The sequence below is a fragment of the Cetorhinus maximus genome, chromosome 16 (assembly GCF_964194155.1).
Source record: "Cetorhinus maximus chromosome 16, sCetMax3.hap1.1, whole genome shotgun sequence".
NCBI classification, from domain to species: Eukaryota; Metazoa; Chordata; class Chondrichthyes; order Lamniformes; family Cetorhinidae; genus Cetorhinus; species Cetorhinus maximus.
Genome location: NC_135894.1, coordinates 32,134,037 through 32,154,701, shown reverse-complemented (window position 1 = coordinate 32,154,701; position 20,665 = coordinate 32,134,037). Strand labels below are relative to the sequence as shown.

Genomic DNA, 20,665 nt, shown 5'->3' with positions numbered 1-20,665 from the left:
ATGGGTTAATGAAGGACTTCCAACACATTTGTCAAAGGCAAATCATGCTTGACGAATATAGTTAAGTTTTTTGAAGTAACTGATTAGGCAATGTAGTGTATATAGCTCTCCAGGACCAAAAGGCCTGATGGAAAAATTCAGGCAAATGGTATAATAGGAAATGCAGCAGCATGGATAGAAAGTCGGTTAACAAGCGAACACAAAGAATTGTAGTATTTCAGAGTGGAGAAAGATTTGAAATGGTGTTCAGCAGGGGGTCCACTTTTGCTCTCTATATATCAATGATTCATACTGGGGCCAGGATCTTCCTGCCGGCGAGCGGGGGGCGGAACTCCCGACGTCACTGTGCCCCATTTAAATTTTCAGGTAGGCGGGGGCTCAGCAAAATCAGCTGTGCGCCCACCGACCTGTCAATGGCAAACTGAGGCCATTGACAGAGTCATTTGAGTAATTAATGGACCTGCCTGTCCAACCTTAAGGTCGGTGGGCAGGCCAGGAGCCCTGGTGGGCATTAGGAAAAGCATGAAACCTCATCCACGGGTGGGATGAAGTTTCGTGTAGGTTTTAAAAAACTTAATTAAAGTGTTTTTAAAAGTTATGGACATGTCCCAACTCATGTGACAGTGTCACATAAGGGGATATGTCAGGATTTTTTTTTCCTATTTTAAATATTTTTTAGAGTAGAGCTGATCTCCCTGAGGCAGCACTTTGCCTCAAGGAGAAGAGTGCGCTCTTTTGTGCGCATGCGCGAAAGAGCGCACTCTCGGGTTTAGGGATTCCCCCCCGACCGCACAGGGAGTGCATAGCGCTTCCGTGCAGACGTCAACCTGGGCGCGCCTTAATTGGCCCGCCCACATAAAATGGCGGTGTGCCTCCAATCGGGGGCACCCTTTGGCGGCACACCTATGCACACCGGCTCTTCAACTTCCCCGTCACCGACGGGGGGAAAATCCTGGCCTGGGTGTAGGGAAAACAGTCTTGAAATTTGTCAGAAACATAAAATAGCACTTTTGACAAATAGTGAAGGAGACTGTTATAGACTTCAGAAAGACACAGAAAGCCAAACTGCTGGTAGATGCAATTCTAATGTAGAGAAACATGAGATAATAAATACCCTTTGGGAGGGAAAAGCATTCAAGGTTGTTGATGAATAGAAAGACCAAGAGGTTCAAGTATCTAATTCCTTGAAAGTGCAAATGCAGGTAGCTAGAACCATAAAAAAGGGGTTTTATAAATAGGGGCATACAGTACAAGAGTAAAGAAATAAAAATATATTCATATGAAACATTGGTTTGGCCACAATTAGAATACTGCACACAGTTTTTGATGTCCCATTATGGAAAGCACATTAGAACTAGAGCATACAGTATATATTCACCTGAATGATACCAGACATGGGAGTCTATGAGTATGAACAGAGATTTCCACAGGAGCAGAGAAAGTAAAGTGGTTTTTCACATTATGGAGTGTTTTGATCGTGGTTAGGGAAGAGGCTATTTCCTCTATTTGGGGATCAGTGGTAAGCGGACATCATTTCAAAATAATTACTCCATCAGAAGACATGTTGAGAGAAATTTCTTTGCACAGAGGTTTGTGGATTGTTTGCTGAGTCATACTCATTTTGGCTTACAAATATGAAAAATTAAATTATTTTAATCCAAATAAAGAAACATTGCTTCATACTTTTAAATAGATTTACTGCCGGTCTCACTCTGAATTCATTAATCTCACTCTTAACAAAACAGGCCTGCTGTTGCAATGGTGAAAGAAATGGTCCAAAGGTCTGATTCCTACCAGCTAAACTCTTTATTTTCTGCAGGTGGCAGCAGGGTTGGCGACTGAGTTGGAAATTGAGCTTTATGCCATAGCAATTGGTTTGGAAAGTACAGAAGGAGCAGGGTACCTTTGTCATCACTTAGAAATCCAGACTGAAGCAGAAGAATTGTTCCTCCCTATTATTGCAAATATCTTTTCAAATTTCACTGTCATTGTTATCCTAGGCTAGGCTTAATAGACAACTCAAGTTGTTATCATGTCTTAATTTTGAGCAGAGAGGTAGGGTAAAAATTGTGTTGATACATCTTTCAGCACTGCTAGCACATAGAATCTATTGGCAAAGCAAACTGCATCTTTGGCAAACAAACGTTTTGCTCTGCTAGATAGAATAACCTGTATAAAAAGAGAATTTTAAAATACTTAACACTTTTATTTTATCGGATAGGAGACATAAATCTTTGTTTCAAAAAAGAGGTATAAATGACTTTGCTTAAGCAAAGTTATATCCATTTCTTTAGCCAAATAGGAAATATGGAAAATTTGGTTCGCAGCTTAAGTGTAAACGTAAGTAGCTACATAAGAGGGAAAATATTTTTAACACCTATATAAAGCATTAAATTGAATGTGAAATGTTTTATGCTGTAGAGGAAGAAGGGTTAACAAATACAGATAACCATGAAGTGAAAGATAGGGGAGGATCTTCTGGTCAGCGAGCAGGGGCAGGGCCTGCTCACCAACGCGTAAAATGACGCGGGATGCCGTCGAGTGACATCACCCCGCGTCATTTCCATTTTCAGGTCGGCAGAGGTGCAGCCGAATCAGCTGCGCGCCCTCTTACCTGTCAATGGCCTATTGAGGCCATTTAAAAAGTAATTGATATCATTAATGGACCTGCCCGTCCAACTTTAAGATTGGCGGGCAGGCCAGGAGCCCTGACAGGCTTAAGAAAAAGCATGAAACCTCATCCACGGGCGGGACGGAGTTTCACGAGGGTTTTAAAATATTTAATAAAGGTTTAAGCAGAAGTGATGGACATGTCCCACCTCATGTAACAGTGTCACATGAGGGGACATGTCAGGGAAATTTTGCTATCATTTCTTTAACATTTTTAAATTTGGAGCCGATCTCTGAGGCAGCACTTAGCCTCAGGGAGATCAGTGCGCTCTTTTGTGCACTGCCCGCACAGGGAGTGCATAGCGCTTTCTGGCAGACATCATGCTGGGCGGGCCTTAATTGGCCCGCCCACATAAAATGGCGGCACGCCCCCAATCGGGGGCGCCGATTGGAGGCGCGCCTGCCCGTGCCCACTCCTGCACTTCCTTCCCAACGGGAGGCGAATTTTTCCTATAGTCTCTAGGCATGTAACAAAATAGTGTAACAGCAAATCCCGTTACTAGGACATAGGATACACGGCACAGAAATAGGCCTTTCAGCCTTACCAGTCAATGCCGGCGTTTATGTTCTACCCACAAATAACAGGTCAGATCAAAGCTCTGCAGTCCTGTCACATTCTATCATTAAAGATGGTGGACAATTAAACAACAAATGGGGGGAGGGGGATTCACAACATTCCCATCCTCAATGATGGGGGAGCACAGCACACCAGTGCAAAAGACACAACACTAAAGCACTTGCAACCATCTTCATCCAGAGGTACTGAGTGATGATCCATCTCAGCCACCTCCTAAGATCCCCACCATCATAGATGCCAGTCTTCAGCCAATTCAATTCACTGCACATAATATCAAGAAATGGGTGAAGGCACTGGATACAGCAAAAACCATAGGCCCTGACAACATCCCAGTATTGAAAACTTGTGCTCCAGAACTAGCCATGCCCCTAGCAAAGCTGTTCCAGTACAGCTACAACACTGGCATTTACCAAACAATGTGGAAAATTTTCCAGGTATGTCTTGTTCATAAGAAGCAGAAAAAAATCCAATCCAGTCAATTACCGCCATAATAGTCTACTCTTGATCATCAGCAAAGTGATGGAAGGTGTCATCAACAGTGTTATCAAACACCACTTGCTCTGCAACAACCTGGTCATCGCTGCTCAGTTTGGGTTCTGCTAGTGCCACTCGGCTCCTGACCTCAATACAACCTTGGTCCAAACATGGACAAAAGAGCTGAACTCCAGAGGTGAGATGAGCATAACTGCCCTTTACATCAAAGCAGCATTTGACCAAGTGTGGCATCAAGGAGCCCTAGCAAAATTGAAGTCAATGGGAATTGGGGGGAGAGCTTTCTATTGGTTAGTGTCATACTGAGCACAATGGAAGATGGTTGGGGTTGTTGGAGACCAATCATCTCAGCCCTGGGACCCCACTGCAGGAGTTCCCCAGGGTAGTATCCTAGGCCCAACCATCTTCAGCTACTTCATCAATCACCTTCCCTCTATCATAAGTCAGAAATAGAAATGTTTGCTGATGATTGCAGTGTTTAGTGCCATCAATATCCTGTGGGTTATCATTCACCAGGAACTTAACTGGATCAACCTTATAAATACTGCAGCTATAAGAGCTGGTGGGAATTCTGTGGCAAGTAACTCACCTCCTCACTCCCAAAGCCTGACCACCACCTACAAGGCACAAGTTAGGAGCGTGACCGAATACTCTCCACTTGCGTGAGTGAGTGCAGCTCCAACAATACTCAAGAAACTCAACACCATCCAGGACAAAGTAGCCCACTGGATCAGTACCCCCATCCACCACCTTAAGCATTGCCACTCCCCCCTAGACCCACACAAAATTGTACCATCTACAAGCTGCACTGCAGCAACTCCCCGAGGTTCCTTTGATAGCATTTTCCAAACCTACAACCTCTGCCACCTAGAAGAACAAGGGCAGCAGACACATGGGAACACCACCACCTGCAAGTTCCCCTTCAAGCCATACACCATCCTGACTTGAAATTATAGCTACGTTCCTTCAGTGTCACTGGATCAAAAATTTGGAACTTCCTTCCTAACAGCACCTACACCAGATGGGCTGCAGCGATTAAAGAAGGCGGCTCACCATTACTTTCTCAAGGGTAATTAGGAATGAGCAACAAATACATGCCTTGCCAGTGATGCTCACATCACAGGAGTGAATAAAAAAACTCAAGCTTAGAGTTTTTAGCTTTGGCTAAAAGCCTTTTGTCGGGATTCGAATTTGAAGACACTTGATGCTCCCTAGCCTCTCTAGAATTTCCTTTATGCAAAGCAAAAGCTAGGCATCAGCTTTTGTCTGGTTATTTCATTCCTTATAACCTATACAGCACCACATAGTTTTTTCCTTCTAAGGCCCAGTATCAGCACCACCACAGGTCAACCATATTACAAACGGGTTTAACATCTTGTGCCCTTAACTGCCTGTGTGTTTTCTTGCACTTTGTGTTACAGGATATACATATTGAAAATATTTTGATTTAAGGTACCTGTGTTTACTTGATGACAAACTGGTTCACATAGCCTGTGATTAAAATCATAAAAATGCGTTGCTAGCTTCCTATTTGTATGCACTCTGTTTATAAGGGAGATAACTGAGCTGAGAGTAATTTGTCTAGCAAGGGGAATGCTTACTCTTAGGTAAGAAGTCCAAAAATCTCACTTTCCCTCTCTATCCTCTAGTCTGGCTGTGATACATAGGGACAGTGAGGCAAGGCTTTACCATATTTACGTGATATACCTGATGCTGATGTAATGGATTGGGTAGTTTGTCTATACGTCTTCCACTTGTATCATTATACCATATGAACGTACAAGCATACAAAAACAACTGGCATGAAAAGATCACCATTCCATCAAGTTTTCACACCGTCAAAGTGCCTGGAGCATCAGAGCAAGACACCTCTGACACCACCACCCTCCCCTCCCCCATAACCAGGTAATCTCCTGAAATCAGCAAAAACTTGGGGCCTATGAGAGAAAAAAGATTGAAAAATTATTCTCCCACTCTTTCAGCCGTTTGACACCAGTTTAGGAGATCACATTGACCTAATCCACTCACCTTTTATTTGATATGATCTCCGCCCAGCCAAAAATCCATCTAGTTCTGTTTGGAAATTGTGCGGAGTCAGCAAACACTGCACAGAATTACAGAGGCTCTCTACTTTCTAGGAAAAAGAAGAACCACAAAGCATTTAGCCTATTCCTGTTCTTGCATACTTTAAATGAATGTCCCCTCCCCTCCCTATCTATCAAACTGAAATAATCTATCAGTAGTCATACAGTCTAGCCCTCTCATTATTTTAAATACTTCCCAGACCTCTTCTAAGTCTACACTGCTCTAAAGTAAATCAGCCAAGCTCTATTAGCTTACCTGAGTGACTATGGCTCTTAAAGCTAAGAATCATTCTTGTAGCTCTCCTTTGAACCTTTTCCAAGGCCACTACAATCACCCAGCTGTGAGAGGCCGAGAACTAGCCTCAGTATGAACAATACTCTTTATAATGACAGAATAGTGATCTTTGACTTATAAGGAATCGTTCTTTTAATACAACCCACTACTCTTGTTTGCTTTGATTATGGCTTCTTTGCATTGGTCATGAACTTTGAGTGATATAGGCACTATAACACCTAGATCCTTATCTTTCTCAACTGCTCTCAGTATCATTCCCTGTAAAGTGTATTCTGAGTTGCTCCTAGCTACACGCATCATACTGCCTTTACCTAGGTAAATTGCCATCTGTCGTTGTTTGGCCCATTCGCCTCGCACATCTAAATTTTTTTGCAGAAGATTGTACTCCTCTACAGTTTTAATACATGCACAAATTTTAGTATCAACTGCAAACTTGCTGAACGTACCCTCAACACCACTGTCCAGATGATTAATAAAAATAATATGAACAGTCTAACACCGATCTCTAGGGAACACTACCAATAACATGTCTCCAGTCTGATACAACACTGTTAACTACAACTTTTTGCCTGTGGGATTAGAGCCAATTCCTAATCCAGCATATCAAATTTCCACCAAGATTCTATCTTGGTATGAGGTACCTTACCAAAGGCTTTCTGAAAATCCAGGTAGACAACATTAACCAGATAACTTTCATCCACTAACTGAGCAACTTGTTCAAAAAAATTAATCACATTCTCTAATAATCCCTTATCTTTCCCAGTGATCATAACCAGCATCTCTTAGGGTCCCTTCAAGCACCTTCCCTATGCTGTATGACAGGCTGATAGGTTGTTCCCCGGCTGATTTGTCCTGTTTTTTGAAGATCAGAACTATAAAAACTATCTTCCAGTCTATGGGAATAATTCCCGACTCTCTTAAACTATTGAAGATACGGACAAGGAGCTCACAGAGCACCTGTCCAATCTCTTCAAACACCCTTGAGTGCATTCATCTTAACCTGGAGCCATAAGCATTTTGCAATTTCCTATTCTATCTAAGATGACATCTCAATTTATTATTTCCAATGTTATTTACTACAGTACATCTCACATCTGGAATTTGAGCATTATCCACAAGAGTAGACTGGTACAAAGTAGTCATTTACAACTTTGCTTTAACCTGGAAAGTTTTAGCTATCATTACAATTGTGCATCAATCTTGCTGGTATAATGTGAAGAGATATTGGTCTCATTCTTGTCTGCTGTTGGATAGCTCAGTGGTGAAATTCTCCTTGCAAAGTTCCTGGCGACCGCCTCATGTGGTATAGACTCAGCTTGTCACTACAACTGATGCTCCCACTAGTTTGGTCTGGCTCAACTCTACATCTTTTACCAGATTCTGAGTAGCCGCTGAAGCTTTTCCCACTTAATCATGCTAGCTATAATACTCCCATCATTCAAATCATTACTCAGACAATACAGGGAAAGACAGTCCTACTTCTTTCACCCCCAATCAAGAGTGCTGCTCTAGCTATGCTTCAGCTAGTAGTACTTCAACAAATATGAAAGGACTGTAAAGGTATGTCATCCTACCCTCTAGATATATGTTGATGTTGTACTACTATTACCTTGTATCACACAATCATTTGGGCCTTCTCCTTCACTGAAATTGGATGCCAACATATTCCATTGATTTTGTATTACTGCACAGCAGCAACGTTACCATTGGTCATGGTCTGTTCAGTTGGGTTCTCACTGAGACCAGAAAGAGCATCGTGATTCATGATTCAACAGTTGGAGCCACTGAGGTCTCTGGCATTGTTCCCTGGGGAGGGGTCTTATTCTGTGGTGAGCCCACCTGTTCTTGAAATTGAAGACTGGTTAGGTGGAACACTCCCAGGTGGTAGACATCGACCTTCCATTATTTTGCAAAACTTAGTGAAAAAGCTGCAGGGAAAGGAAACTCTTCTGATATTCTGATATTTCATTCTTTCTTAGGTTACTGGCGATAAAAACTGTGGCTATCTCTGAAATGAGAATGGAAAATATTTTCTGGATATGGATTTAAAAAAACTCAGAATGTCTGACTGTTTGTCTTTGATAAATAATTCCCACAAATCAGAAGTGAAAATGTTGTGAGCATAAATAATGCTTCTGGACAGGGAGTGATATTAGCATTGGTTTGTAAACCCCGAGTGCTTTTAGTTCTAAATTAAATAATAAAAAAAAAACCTTCAAGGGAACAGTAGTAACACAAATTACAGGAAAAAATGAATTTGGTTGACTGGGAATTGAGCATTGCTACCAAGGCCAGCATTTATTGCCCATCCCTAATTGCCCTCGAGAAATTGGTGGTGAGCTGCCTTCTTGAACAGTTGTAGTTCTTGAGATGTAGGTACACCCACATGAGGAAAAGGAATTCCAGTAATTTGACCCAGCAGCTGTGATGGAATGATGATATATTTCCAAGTCAGGATGGTGTGTGACTTGGAGGAGAACTTGCAGGTGGTAGTGTTCCTTCTTGTCTGCTGCCCTTGTCCTTCTAGTGGAAGAGGTCACCGGTTTGGAAGGTGCTGTCAAAGGAGGTCTGATCAGTTGCTGCAGTGCATCTTGTAGATTGTAGATGCTTACCACTGTGCACCGATGGAGTGAGTAAATGTTTAAGATGATGGATGGGGTGACAATCAAGTGGGCTAGTTTGTCCTGGATGGTAACAAGCTTCTTGAGTATTTTTGTTGCTCTCTACATACCTCATGACAACAGAATTAAAACCTTAACCGAATTCACCAGTTTTAACAGAAAATGTTTACAAGAACAGACCAAAGGAGTTTCCAAAAGGTGGAAAAGCTGAAGGAGTGCGACTGATTAGTACTGACCCAACCTCCCGCATGGACATCATACGACATCGCAAACCTCCAGCAGAAGGTACAAATTATGTATAAGTTAACATCCTCCTGGCGATCTAAGAGCATGAGTGTTCATGGATTCCACCTAGGGCTATTTTCAGCCAAATCAAATCCATTAAGCATAGCCCTTTGCCAGTTCGCTGCTAGATTCAGCATTTTGAATCTATCTGTCAATATCAACAAACCTGCATAATTGTTGACCACAGTACAGAATTTGTGATGCTTGTGGAGATATCTCTAAACTAAACAGCTCCATTCCATCAGCCACAAAAGTTTAGAGACCTTCCTGACAAAAAAGGGGAATATAATGTCAGGTCAGACTTCCAGGTTACAGCTAAACATCCAGGTGTGTTGAGTGCACTGGATTCAAACTGACAGGTTTAAATAGAAATGAAGATTCATGGAATCATAGGATGGCTACATTGCAGAAGGAAGCCATTGGCCCGTTGTGTCTGTGCCAGCTCCCTGTAAGAGCAACTCACATAGTTCCATCCCACTGCCTTTTTCCCATTGCCCTGCGATATTTTTCTTTTCAGATAATTATCCAATTCAAATCACCTCTCATACTTCTAACCTCCAGAATATAGTCCCATTCTACTCATAGGAGAACCCTCTCATCTCAGAAATCAATCTTAAGGAGTGTAGAAAGGTAGACAGTTTAGAGAGGGAATTTCAGAGCTTGAGGCTAAGGCAGCTGGAGGCATGGCCACCAATGGTGGAGCAATGAACATCAGGGATGCACAAGAAGCCAAAATTTGATGAGTACAGATACCTGGGAGGGTAGGGGGCAGGAGGAGATTACAGCGATGGGGCAGATGAGCTGAAACAGGACAGAAGAATCTTAAACAGCTGGAAACTGAGAATAAGAGACTGGGAGCTGAAACCACAGAAGAAATGTCCTCAAAAGATCCAGATAAAAAAAATTGTATGAAAAAGTATCAAACAGTAAAAAGGAGATTGAAACTATAGGCAGGAGTTTTGTCTTCTGCTTTGCCTTAGATCAAGCAGAATTGGAACCATAGAACCATAGAACACTACAGCACAGAAAACAGGCCATTCGGCCCTTCTAGTCTGTGCCGAAATATTATTCCGCTAGTCCCATTGACCTGCACCTAGTCCATAACCCTGCAGACCTCTCCCATCCATGTATCTATCTAATTTATTCTTAAAACTTAAGAGTGAGCCCACATTTACCACGTCAGATGGTAGCTCGTTCCACACTCTCACCACTCTCTGAGTGAAGAAGTTCCCCCTAAACCTTTCCCCTTTCACCCTAAAGCCATATCCTCTTGTGTTTATTTCTCCTAATCTAAGTGGAAAGAGCCTACTCGCATTTACTCTGTCTATACCCCTCACAATTTTGTAAACTTCCATCAAATCTCCCCTCATTCTTCTACGCTCCAAGGAATAAAGTCCTAACCTGTCTAATCTTTCCCTGTAACTCAACTCCTTAAGACCCAGCAACATCCTAGTAAATCTTCTCTGCACTCTCTCAATCTTACTAATATCCTTCCTGTAGTTAGGCGACCAGAACTGCACACAATGCTCCAAAGTTGGCCTCACCAATGTCTTATACAACCTCACCATAACATCCCAACTCCTATACTCAATACTTTGATTTATGAAGGCAAGTATGCCAAAAGCTTTCTTTACAACCTTGTCTACCGTGTGACGCCACTTTCAGGGAATTATGTATCTGAACTCCCAGATCCCATTGTTCCTCCGCACTCCTCAGTGCCCTACCTTTTACTGTGTATGTCCTACCTTGGTTTGACCTTCCAAAATGTAACACCTCACACTTTTCCGCATTAAATTCCATCTACCATTTTCTGGCCCATTTTTCCAGTTGGTCCAGATCTCTGCAAGCTTTGAAAGCCTTCCTCGCTGTCCACAACGCCTCCAATCTTAGTGTCATCAACAAACTTGCTGATCCAATTCACCACATTATCATTCAAATCATTGATATAGACAACAAACAACAATGGTCCCAGCACAGATCCCTGAGGCACACCACTAGTCACAGACCTCCAGTCTGAGAAGCAATCATCCACTACCACTCTCTGTCTTCTCCCACACAGCCAATTTTGAATCCAGTTTACAACCTCTCCATGGATACCAAGTGTCTGAACCTTCTGAACTAACCTCCCATGTGGGACCTTGTCAAAGGCCTTACTAAAGTCCATGTAGACAACATCCACAGCCTTTCCTTCATCTACTTTCTTGGTAACCTCCTCGAAAAACTCTACAAGGTTCGTTAAACACGACCTACCACGCACAAAGCCATGCTGACTATCCTTAATCAGCCCTTGGTTGTCCAAATAATTATATATCCGATCTCTCAGAACACCTTCCAATAATTTACCTACTAATGACGTCAGGCTCACTGGCCTGTAATTACCTGGTTTACTTTTGGAGCCTTTTTTAAACAACGGAACAACATGAGCTACCCTCCAATCCTCCGGCACCTCACCCGTGGCTAAGGACATTTTAAATATTTCTGCCAGGGCCCCTGCAATTTCTACACTAGTCTCCCTCAAGGTCCGAGGGATTTATCTACCTTTATTCGCTGTAAGGCAGCAAGCACCTCCTCCTCTTTAATCTCTATATGTTCCATGAAACTACTGCTTGTTTCCCTTCCTTCCTTATACACAATGCCAGTTTCCTGAGTAAATACTGATGCAAAAAAACTGTTTAAGATCTCCCTCATCTCGTGAGGCTCCACACTCTGATCTTCAAGGGGACCAATTGTGTCCCTTACTATCCTTTTACTCTTAATATACTTGTAGAAACCCTTCGGGTTTACCTCCACATTATCTGCCAAAGCAACCTCATGTCTTCTTTTTGCCTTCCTGATTTCCTTCTTTAGTATTTTCTTACATTTTCTATACTCTACAAGTACCTCATTTGCTCCTTGTTGCCTACACTTGCTATACACCTCTCTCTTCTTCTTAACTAGATCGCCAATATCCCTTGAAAACCAAGCTCCCTATGCCTGTTAACTTTGCCTTTAATCCTGACAGGAACATGCAAACTCTGCACTCTCAAAATTTCGCCTTTGAATGCCTTCCACTTACTGAACACATCCTTGCTAGAAAACAATTTATGCCAATCCACTCTTCCTAGATCCTTTCTCATTTCCACAAAATTAGCCTTTCTCCAATTTAGAATCTCAACTCGAGGACCAGACCTATCCTTATCCATAATTAGCTTAAAACTAATGACATTGTGGTCACTGGACCCAAAATGTTCGCCTACACATACTTCTGTCACCTGACCTGTCTGGTTCCCTAACAGGAGATCAAGTATTGCATCCTCTCTCGTTGGTACCTCTATATATTGATTTAGAAAACTTTCCTGAACACATTTGACAAACTCCAAGCCATCCAGCCCTTTTACAGTATGGGAGTCCCAGTCAATTGTGCCAGAAAAAGCAGCAGAATTGTCAACAAGGTTTATTTCCACCTCATCCCACTCCAACCTAAACTTCCCTCCTTCCCCACCCTACTGGAAAAGCTCAGGGCCATTTCTTCTCTGCCCACCACATGCAAATTCCAGAATCAGAGAATTGTTATTGCACAGAATTAGGACATTCAACTTGTCATGTCTTTGCCAGCTCTCTGAATGAGCAATTCACCTATTGCCTCGCCGCCTTCCCGTAACCCTGCACATTCTTCCTTTTCAGATAATACTCCAATTCCCTCTCGATTGAACCTACCTCCACCACACTATCAGGCAATGCATTCCAGATCTTAACTACTCACTGCATGAAAAGTTTTTCCTTGTCTCCATTGCTTCTTTTTCCAATTATCTTAAATCTGTGCCCTCTCATTCTTGATCCTCCCACCAGTGAGAACAGTTTTTCCCTACCTAATCTGTCCAGACCCCTCATGAATTTGCATACCTCTATCAATTTTATTTTCTTTTCTTTCATGGGATGTGGGCATTCTGTCTAGGCCAACATTTATTCCCCATCCCTAATTGCCCTTGAGAAGCTACCTTCTTGAACTGCTGCAGTCCACGTGGTATAGGTACACCACAGTGCTGTTGGGAAGAGTGTTCCAGGATTTTGATCCAGCGACACTGAAGGAACAGTGATATAGTTCCAAGTCAGGATCATGTGTGACTTGGAGGGGAACTTGCAGGTGGTGGTATTCCCATGCATCCACTGCCCTTGTCTTCCTAGATGGTAGAGTTGTGAGTTTGGAAGGTGCTGTTGAAGGAGCCTTGGTGAGTTGCTGCAATGCATCTTGTAGATAGTACACACTGCTCTCAACTCCCCCTACTCCAAGGAAAACAGTCCCAACTTCTCCAGTCTATCTATGTAACTGAAGTTCCCCATCGATACCATTCTTGTAAATCTTTTCTGCATTCTCTTTAACTCCTTCACATCTTTCCTAATGTTTGGATTCCAGAACTGGACATAATATTCCAGTTGAGACTGAACCAACGTTTTATACAGTTTAACATAACCTCCTTGCCCTTGAACTCTACACCCCTATTAAAAAATCCTAGGATACTGTATGCTTTATTAACCACACTCTCAACCTGTCCTACCACCTTCAATGACTTATGCACGTATACACCCAGGCCCCTCTGCTCCTGTACCCCCTTTAGAATCGTACCCTTTATTTTATATTGTCTCTGTGTTCTTCCTACCAAAATGAATCACACTTCTCTGCATCGAACTTCATCTGTCACTTGACCGCCCATTCCATCAGCTTGTCTATGTCCTTTTGAAATTCTACACTATCATCTTCATATTCACAATGTTTCCAAGTTTCATATCATCTGCACTAATATATATCAGAAAGAGCAAGAGTCTCAAACACTGATCCCTGGGGAACCCTACTACAAATCTTCCTCCAGTCCGAAAATCATCTATTAACCACTACTCTCTGTTTAATGTCACTCAGCTAATTTTGTGTCCATGTTGCTACTGTCCCTTTTATCCCATGAACTATAACTTTGCTCATAAGTCTGTTGAGTGGCACTTTATCAAATGCCTTTTGGAAGTCCATGTACACCACATTGACATCATTGCCCTCATCAACCTTCTCTGTTACCTTTTCAAAAAATTCCAGGTTAGTTAAGCACGATTTGCCCTTAACAAATCCTTGCTGGCTTTGCTTAATTAACCCACATTTGCCCGAGTGACAATTCATTTTGTCCCGAATTATTATTTCTAGAAGGTTCCCCACCATGTAAATTAAACTGACTGGCCTGTAGTTGCTGGGCTTATCTTTACACCCTTTTTTGAATAAAGGTGTAACATTGGTAATTCTCCAGTCCTCTGGCACCACCCCTGGAAAACTGGCCAGTGCCTTGCAATTTCCACTCTCACTTCCCTCAATATCTTTGGATGCATCTCATCCGGTCCTGATGCCTCATCAACTTTAAGTACAGACAGACTGTCCAGTGCCCCAACTTTATCAATTTTAAACCCTTCAAGTGTCTGAATTACCTCCTTTTTCACCATGATCTGGGCAGCAACTTCTTTCTTGGTCAAGACAGATGAAAAGTAATCAATTAACACCCCAGCTATGCGCCCTGCCTCCATGTGTAAATCCCCTTTTTGGTCCCTAATCGGCCCCACTCATCCTTTTACCACCCTTTTACTATTTATATGTCTATAAAAGACTGGGATTCCCTTTTTATGTTAGCTGCCAGTCTCTTTTATACTCTCTTTGCTTCTCTTATTTGCTTTTTCACTTCTCCTCTGAACCTTCTATATTCAGCCTGGTTCTAGGTTGTTTTATTCACCTGACTCCTGCTTTAGCACATTTTTTTCTTCTTCTTAATCTCTATTTCTTTTATCATCCAGCTCAGGATTTGCGTACCCTACCTCTCCTCTTCACAGGTGGTGTGTTTCTTCTTCTGTCTCTGAGGTGACGTTACGTTGAACTGTGTCTCGGAGGAATTAGATCACAGAAGTAATGGTAAACTATGCCAACGAAAGCTTGAGTTTTCAATTTTTAACCCTAATTCTGACTGTTTCTCTTCCCTTATTAGGAAATAATCTGAATTAACCCCTTTCATTGGCTATGAGCGAGGGTCATCGCGTGTCACCCCACCTTCGTAACTAGAGTCAAGTAGACGAAGACAAATATCCATCTCCTATTTACTTAGGCTTCAAAGGTTTACATTCCATTGTGAACAAATGACACATCCTTGTAGATACAGAACAGTTATACAAATAAGCTACATCCTCTTATCAATGATACAAATTATCCTAAACAATTCACATCAACGTGCTACCCTATTCCCACATATACTAAAACAATTAAGAGTAATAATTCCTACCATAATGTCAGGAAAGGAATGTCTTTTTAAAATATAGGTCAATTGATTAAGGCAGTTAGTAAACTACAGCCTATTAAAATGCATAGTTCTTGTTTAAAGATATGATGTCATAAATTCAAGCTGCTGAGTTCAAACCTTTTGCTTATTTCTTTAAAGCTAAAAGAAGCCCTCAATTTTACCTAGTGCAATTAAGACAAATACAACTGCTTAAACTCAAACTTCTTGGCACATTTAAGGTCATTAAGTTCATTAAGAACAGTTTCGTGCAAGTAACTGCTTTCCTGTTCCCAGGTTAATTGTCTCACTAACAGAAATTCAAACTGAACTACTTAAAAGGTGATTAAGACAAATTTTGTAAATATTAGTTCAACCAATACAGAATCTCTAGGAATGTAATGTTATTAAAGTCTTACAAATGATAGCCTGTTGTTCAGTTACTGTTTTTCCTACCAACTTTTGATATCCAATCTATCTGGCCCAGATCCTTTCATATTGTTTTAAAGTTGGCTTTCCCCAGTTACTTATTCTTATTCTGGATTGTACTTTGTCCTTTTCCATTACCAACCTAAACCTTATGATACAATGATCACTGTCTCCTAAATGCCCTCCTACCGTCACTTGATCCACTTGACCTAACTCATTCCCAAGAAACAGGTCCAGTAGTGCCTCCTTTCTTGTTGAACTGGAAACACACTGCTGTAGAAAATTTTCTTGAACACACTGTAGGAACTCTTGCCCCTCACTGCCCTTTACACTGCTACTATCTCAAATAATTAAAGTTCCCCATTATAATTGCTCTATTTTTTTGCACTTCTCTGTAATTTCCTTGCAAATGTGTTCCTCTACATCTTTCCCACTAGTTGGCGGCTTGTAGAGTACACCAAGCAATGTAATTGCACTTTATTTTTTCCTTAGCTCTAGCCAGTAGATTCAGTCCTTGACTCCTCTCAGACATCCTCTCTCTCCACCACTGCAATGTTCTTGATTGATACCACCGCCTGTTCCCCTTTTCTTCCTTTTCTATCTTTTCTGAACACTTGTGTCCAAGAATATTTAATACCCAGTCTTGCCTTTCTTTGAGCCATGTCTCTGTTAAAGCCACCAGATCATATTTTCACATGGCAATCTGTACCTGTAACTCACCAACCTTATTTCCCACACTCTGTGCATTCACATATATGCACAGTAACCCTGAATTAGACCTTGTTACTTTTTCCTTTACACTGAACCCGCCTAATAACTTACTATTTCCTATTCTAGTGCTATCCATCTCTCCCAATATTCTGTGAACCTTGGTATTCCTCTCTGATATTACCTCTTGGTTCCCACAGCCCTGCCAGGTTAGTTTAAATCCTCCCCAGTAGCACTGGCAAATTGCCCCGCAAGGAACTCAGTCCCGAGTTTATTTAGATGTAACCTGCCTGGCCTTTACAGGTCCCATGTTAATGCCTTGTCAATTACATTGTTATGGTTAAGCAATGGGTATTGATTGTCTTTGAGCACATTTAAATAGGTGATAGCTGGGACACTGGATTATGTGGGAGGAGAGCTGTGAGACTGGATTATGTGAGAGGAGAGCTGTGAGACTGGATTATGTGGGAGCAGAGCTGTGAGACTGAACAAGCCAATAAACGTCTTGGTTTCAGCTTCACCAACCAGCTTGAATCCTATTAACATCCCATCTCCCACAGAGCCGGTCCCAATGTCCCAGGAATCTAAAGCCTCTTGCACCATCTTTCCAGTCACAAATTTATCTTCTTTACCCTTCTATTTCTATATTCACTTGTGCGTGGTCCCAGGAGTAATCAGGAAATTACTACTTTTGAGGTCCTGCTTGCTAATTTTTTACCTAGCTCTCTCAATTCTGGCTTACAGGACTACATCACCCTAATTGCCTATGTCATTGATCCCAATGTGGACCACAACGGCTGACTGTTTACCCTCTCCCTTAAGGGTTCTCTGCAGCTTTTCAGTGACATAGCTGGCACCAGGAGGCAACACACCATCCTGGCTTCACGTCTGCGGCTGCAGAAACCTATCTATTACCTAATTATCAGATCTTCTATCACTATTACCCTTCAGTCTTCTTTCTGTCACCGTACCCTCCCCAACCCATAGCTGAGCCACCCATGGTGCCATGAATTGGCTCGGGCTGCACTCCCCAGATGAACCAGCACTCTCATCAGCATTCAGAACTGAATACCAGTTGGAGAGTGGGATGCATTCGGGGAACTCCTGCACTACCTGCCTGTTTCTTTTTGGCTGCCTGGTGGTCACCCATTCCTTCTCTCCCAGCAGACTCTTAAGCTGCGGGGTGACCACATCTATAAATGTGCTATCCACAAAGCTCTCAGTCTCACAGATACACCGCAGTGATGCCAGTTGCTGCTCAAGCTCTGAAACCCAGAGCTGCAACTGACGACACTTCCTGCACAAATTACTACCCAGAATACAAGAAGCATCCTGGAGATTCCAGATAGCACAGGATAAGCACTCTAGAAGTTGGAACAGCCCTGCCATTTATTAGTTAATAAGCCTAGCTGATGCTAATAACCTTACTGCTGCTAATAAGCCTCACTACTATTAATAAACCTTACCAATACAAATAAACTTTACTAATATAAATAAACCTTACTAATAGTAATAAACCTTATTTAAAAATAAAAGGTAAGACTCACTTCCCTCCTGCTGGTGTCACTTAAAGCTAAATGAATAAAGCCTAAATCAGCATTCCTAGTTTGCTTAAAATTTTGTAACATTTTTAATCTCCCAGTTGTTTAGACTCAGTCCCTAAGCAGCAATACTCAGCAGCCAATTACCTCCCAGTATTGTGATGTCACAGTTTGATTTCTTTTTTCACCTTTTTCAGAACTCTGGCGTGTGCCTGGACAAGCTGCTGCTGCTCCTGACTCTGTCTCAAGGTCCAGTGGTGGATTAAGCCTAGATTCCCAGCCTATCCTCTTTCCATCTTAATGTTTCCAGAGCTCCCCAAATAATACCTGACCCTAGGCCTGGAGTAGCAAAATGAACCCAAAATGCTGTAAACAGAGTGGATGACCTTGTAAAGGCTGTGATGGTTTATTTGGTAAAGCCCTTGGTCTCAGCCCCTTTAAATGTTCTTTCTACATTCCATGGTGCTGAAGTGCTGGTGCTGCTGGAGCACCACCTGGACCTTCCTGGGAGCATGCTCCTACTAACTGACAAGAATCACACAGGAAGCCCACCACCTCAAAAATTGGATTAGCATGAGAGCAACAGGCAGAAGTTTACCCTAGCCTTACAAGGTCAGGAAAACGAAAGACTAGCCCTGAATCTGGAAAAGCAGGTGTAGCAACTTAAGAGGGGCAGGCAAGCTCAAGGGCGAAAATGTTCTTGGTTCCACTGATGTGTCAAAAACTACCAATGGAGAATTAGCAATCCATTGTGCTTAAATCTATTTATCTTATCTTGGGCTCTTCTACTAACACTGGATGCCCTATGAATGCCGATAGCCCTAGTCTTGCCAATGCATTAATGATGGATAATGTGGGGTATAATATCCCACTGTCATTATCGACTTGGTGGGATAGTCCCACTTCTATTTGCACAGGTTCTTCAGGTGTTTGGCAGAATTGAGACCAGGAAACCAGAACAAATGTGAAAATGAACAGGTTCCAATGCATGAGATTTTTTTTCCTAGTTTTCCACCTGTAACTATTCCTGTATTGCAGGTAAACTAGTGGAAAACACTACTGAGTATCGGCACACAATTTACTGAAATTCCAAAGATTGGTGATGTTATTACACTATTAGCATCTGGATTTGCTTATTCTGTAACTGTTTCAGGTGTCACCTGTTTATTCAATAAAAAATATTGTTCCTTTTCTATTTTTTACAGGTCCAGTTGGTACCTATGTCCTTTGTGGAACTTAAAGCTCCTGTTCCATCATGCAGCATACCAACCTGACACTAGTTCGGTTTTCTTTATTTTTCCTGGTTATTCCCTTTGATTCAAACCAAGCATTTATTGTTATTATTTTTGTTCAACCAATTTTCTTGCTGTATTAACAAAAGAATATGCTTTTACACCAAACTTTCTAACAACGCATTATTGAAGAATTTATTTTGTAGACTTTATGTTGTAATGATTGATAATAAACCCAACATATCTTACTGAAGCCATTAACTTTGCTTTAAAGAAAGCCAAAGCTTTTAGTTTAGTTTGTCAGATGCCCTTCAAATTTAGTATATGATTTAATTGATTAAAAACTCACGAGTAACTTATGGGGAGAAAACTGAAATCTTCCAGCTATCATATCAAACCCAGTCCATCCTTATCTGTCTTGCTCTAAATTTTGCACCCCCTCCCAAACCCCCTATCCTCACAGACCTAAATTGGGTCCTGACCTTAATCATAATGAATTTAAAATTTTTGTCCTCATCTTCAAATCCCTCGAAGGCTTTGCCTCACCATATCTCCACAATTTATTCCAGCTTTAGATGTCTTCCCCAGTATAACATTGATTCCACCTTTTGTGCATTCCTTCACCCTACCATTCAACACGGAGCCTTTAGTTGCGTCAGCCCTAATCCCTGGAATTTCCTCCATAAACCCCATTTACTTCATTCCATATTTTCATAAAATCATTCTCAAAGCTCATCTTTTCAATCCATTTTTTCATCACTTGATCCTTATTAATGTTGAAATTGTGCTGCAATACAATACATGCTTTAAGTTGGTAATTAAGCACAGTTGTCCCCAGTTGGGAAAGGATCAGGGAATCATTGCAAGGGTATATAAACCAGTTCACTCTAGGTGTCTGGGAGGAACTGGGAGAGTCTGTGACTTTACTTTGCTGTCTTGGAAATAAACCTGTTTTAAGGTACAGGCTAGCTGCAGACTAATTCTTCCTCAACATACAATTATTGGACTTAACAGCCCTATCTCCCTTCCTTGGGTCAGTGATTATTTCTTTATTTCCTCCCTACTATAATGTTTCTTGGGATGTTTTCTGTGTTGCATGTACCAGATATTTAAACATTGTTGGCTGTGAAATTCCTGGGTTAGGATAGGGCATAGCTCAGAGTTTGCGCCGTTTTGGATCTAGGAGTTTCTGATGGGCCAATTTATGTTAGGATTCCAATGGAGAATATGACTCTCAACTTTTATTCATACAGATGACTGAGTGAATCATCATATATTTTGGAATCACTTGGTTCCTTAGGTTTGCCAGGGCTATTGATTGTCCACATAAGCTTTTTGTGTCTCAAATGGAAGCCTCCTATTTTATGTGAACTGCAAAAGCTTCCATTCCCTCAGCATGCAACTTATTTGCAATGACACACACAGCTTCATCCATATCGATTTTTGACATTCAGAG

At 41.7% G+C, this 20,665-nt stretch overlaps 1 protein-coding gene across 1 annotated transcript in view; it reads left to right on the top strand.

Annotated features, from left to right (window-relative positions):
- Positions 1–20,235, top strand: part of spag17 (sperm associated antigen 17) — a 342,330-nt gene extending 322,095 nt beyond the window's left edge. The window contains exons 55-57 of the mRNA XM_078559611.1: positions 1,820–1,964; positions 8,887–9,024; positions 19,183–20,235. Of these exons, the coding sequence (XP_078415737.1) occupies positions 1,820–1,964; positions 8,887–9,024; positions 19,183–19,217 (318 nt within the window). The 3' untranslated portion in view covers positions 19,218–20,235. The remainder of the gene's footprint in view (positions 1–1,819; positions 1,965–8,886; positions 9,025–19,182) is intronic.
- The last annotated feature ends 430 nt before the right edge of the window (positions 20,236–20,665 follow it).